Raw genomic sequence first — 2,816 nt, 5'->3', positions numbered from 1 at the left:
CCTTGCCGACTTTGGGGCGAAGTCCCGAAACCCATTTGCCATCTAAATTATCAAAGCAGCATCACGAAACCTTACAAACTACGGGCAGCTAATTTTTCTACATACATCTTGAAGTGGAGTCAAAAGGGGCCTGAGATTTCGATCCTAGCAAAATTACCACCCTCCTGCCCTAATCCCCCTCCCTTTACCTGTTGGGCTCCTTGCCCAGGACCTCCCACCCTCTCCTTTGTTTTCTTTGTTTTGTGTACCCAGCCTGTCCCTATCTGTTCTTGTTGTGTGAAGTCCCTATATGTGATTGCTTTCCCTGCTTGTTTGTCATTTTGCCTCTGACGAAGACTCTGCTAGGATCGAAAGCTCAGGCCCCCTTTGACTCCATTTTACTCCATTGGCTCATTTTCATTGGATAAGCAGTTTTCAACAGCTTTTTTTTTTTTTGCTACATACATCTTGAAGCTTAAATACTCAATTTCGTATAACATCACGGTGTAACATGTACTCTAAACGATACACATTAATTTGTCAGTCTTATTCATAAAATTTAAAAATATCATGTTGTTTTAACACTGCTTTCACCATAACGTTAGTGATATTCAATCTCTCACGGCATACATGACAAATAATGCGTTTCATGTCATATCGTTATTGTTCCTGAAAAAACAAACAAAAAATACATAAATAACCGAGAGTACTTACTGCTAGGTGGAGAGTATTTTTTCTCCGTGGAGAGGAAAAAGAACCCTGGCTTCGTGTGGTCCAGACAGGCTTGAAAGGATTAATAACTAGAGAGGTTCTACTACGACTCCTCCTTCGACCACATCCCTGCTCAGTCTGTCATACACTTAAATGTTCTTACCATATTATGTACAGAACTACTACATGGAAACCCTGGACAGCTCGCCCACGGAATCTGGCACCTGTGGAAATTCCACCCTTTTGTCTCATCGCTTTTGTCTCATCGCATTCCCCACACAGCTGTCTGCAGAGTGTTAGGAAAACACACTCGTCATTTTGCCACAATACAAATCCTGCTTCATCACATTTCAGCGCATTTATGGTACACCAGCAATGGCAACTGTTCCTATTTTATTCACTGGTATATATTCTCATAAAATAGAAAGGAAAAAAAAAAAGAAATACATTTCTCCTGTGACATTTTACTCCCCCTTAAAGAAATGTATTTACACTTCCATTTTTTTTTCTATTGTCTACATGCGACTCAGGAGATCCGCTCCGACATTATCGCTACCCTTGATCGCCTCCATCTTAAACCTATGGTTGTAGCGCAAGCGCCCATCGCTTGATTCGTCCGTTGATCACTTTTGCACTTTGCATGTACGTGAGAGGGTGATGATCAGTTTCTAGCACGAACTCCTTGCCGTAGAGATATGTTTCAAGTTTTCTTACGGCCCACACAATCGCTAGACATTCGCGCTCGATGGTCGAATAGTTTCTCTCCCTTGGTAGGAGTTTCCTTCTAAATGTAGGCTACTGCGAATTTCGTATCCCCGTGGGCTTGGAGTAGGACCGCACCCACACCGATCTCTGAGGCGTCCGTTCTCAACACAAACGGAAGGTTTAGGTCAGGCAGGTGGAGGATAGGTGCATTGTCAAGTTTGTTTTTGAGAGTGTTGAACGCAACCTCCTGAGGGACACCCCATTCCAGTTTGTTTGGTTCAGCCTTCTTTGTTTTGTCTGTGAGGGGTGCTGCGATGGCTGCATAATTCGAGATGAACTTACGGTAGTAGTTTGTCATTCCCAACAAAGATCTGAGTTGTTTCTTGGTCTCTGGTCGGCTTAACTTCATGATCGACTCCACCTTTCCTGGTCGAGGTGAGACCTGGCCAAGTCCAAACACGTGACCGAGGAACTCGACCTGAGAATGACCTCCTGAGCACTTACTAGGCCTTGCGGTGAGGTTCGCGTCCCTCAGCCTCTAGAACAGTAGGCCCAGGGTGTCGAAGTGCTGTTCCCATGTGTCCGAATGTACAAGGATGTCATCAATGTAATTGACAACTCCTTTCAGTCCACTGAGAAGGGTTCTCATCATCCTGCTGAAGGTGGCTGGCGCATTCACTAGGCCGAAAGGCATTACCTTGAAATGATACAAACCATCAGGTGTTATGAATGCTGTTAGCTCTTTAGACTTCTCAGACATTGGGACCTGCCAATAACCTTTGTTAAGGTCGATTTTGGTGAAGAATTTGTCGGATGCTAACGTAGTGAACAGCTCTTCTTGATCTGGTATTGGCTCTGTGTCGAACTTAGTTACCTTGTTAAGTCGTCGGAAATCCACACAGAAGCGGTTGCTTTCGTTTGTTTTGTTTTGTTTTCCACCAAAACAATGGGCGAAGCGGTTGGACTATTTGAACGTTCAATAACTCCTAGTGACAGCACTGTCCTCACCTCTTTTTGAACAGTCTCTCTAAGGGCATGAGGAATGGGATAGGGTTTAGATTTGGGGATCTCCTTTACGGTGAGTTCGATGTCATTTTCAAAAAGGGTGGTACGGCCAGGAATATCAGTGAAAATATCCTCATACTTCCCCATGAGTTCACGTACCTGTGCTTGTAGACTCGGGGTCAGGTCGTTGTTTACGTCTCCCATCACCCAGTGATTATTTGGCTTCCATTGGGTAGGACTGGAGTAGGGCTGACTTTGATATCCCGGGAAGGAGGTGAGGGCTGGTCATCTCGTTGTCATCTGGTTCAAGAACCGCTGTGCACGCTACGTCAGCTGAGGGATCTGAAATGAGAAGGGAACTTTCTCTCACGTTATACTTCTTGAGCAGGTTGATATGGAACACTTTTGACTTGCCC

General features: G+C 44.7%; 1 protein-coding gene across 1 annotated transcript; it reads right to left on the bottom strand.

Moving 5' to 3' along the window:
* Positions 1 to 1,474: 1,474 nt before the first annotated feature.
* On the bottom strand, positions 1,475 to 2,604 carry LOC140245762 (uncharacterized). Its single transcript, XM_072325286.1, has 2 exons — positions 2,404 to 2,604; positions 1,475 to 1,933 (listed from the first exon to the last, which is right to left on the bottom strand). Exons 1-2 carry the CDS (start codon positions 2,602 to 2,604, stop codon positions 1,475 to 1,477), a joined length of 660 nt encoding a protein of 219 aa, XP_072181387.1.
* Between the last annotated feature and the right edge of the window lie 212 nt (positions 2,605 to 2,816).

The sequence above is a fragment of the Diadema setosum genome, unplaced genomic scaffold, assembly GCF_964275005.1.
Source record: "Diadema setosum unplaced genomic scaffold, eeDiaSeto1 scaffold_31, whole genome shotgun sequence".
NCBI lineage: Eukaryota > Metazoa > Echinodermata > Echinoidea > Diadematoida > Diadematidae > Diadema > Diadema setosum.
Note: the sequence above shows the minus strand (reverse complement) of the source record. Positions and strands in the feature narration are given on the sequence as shown.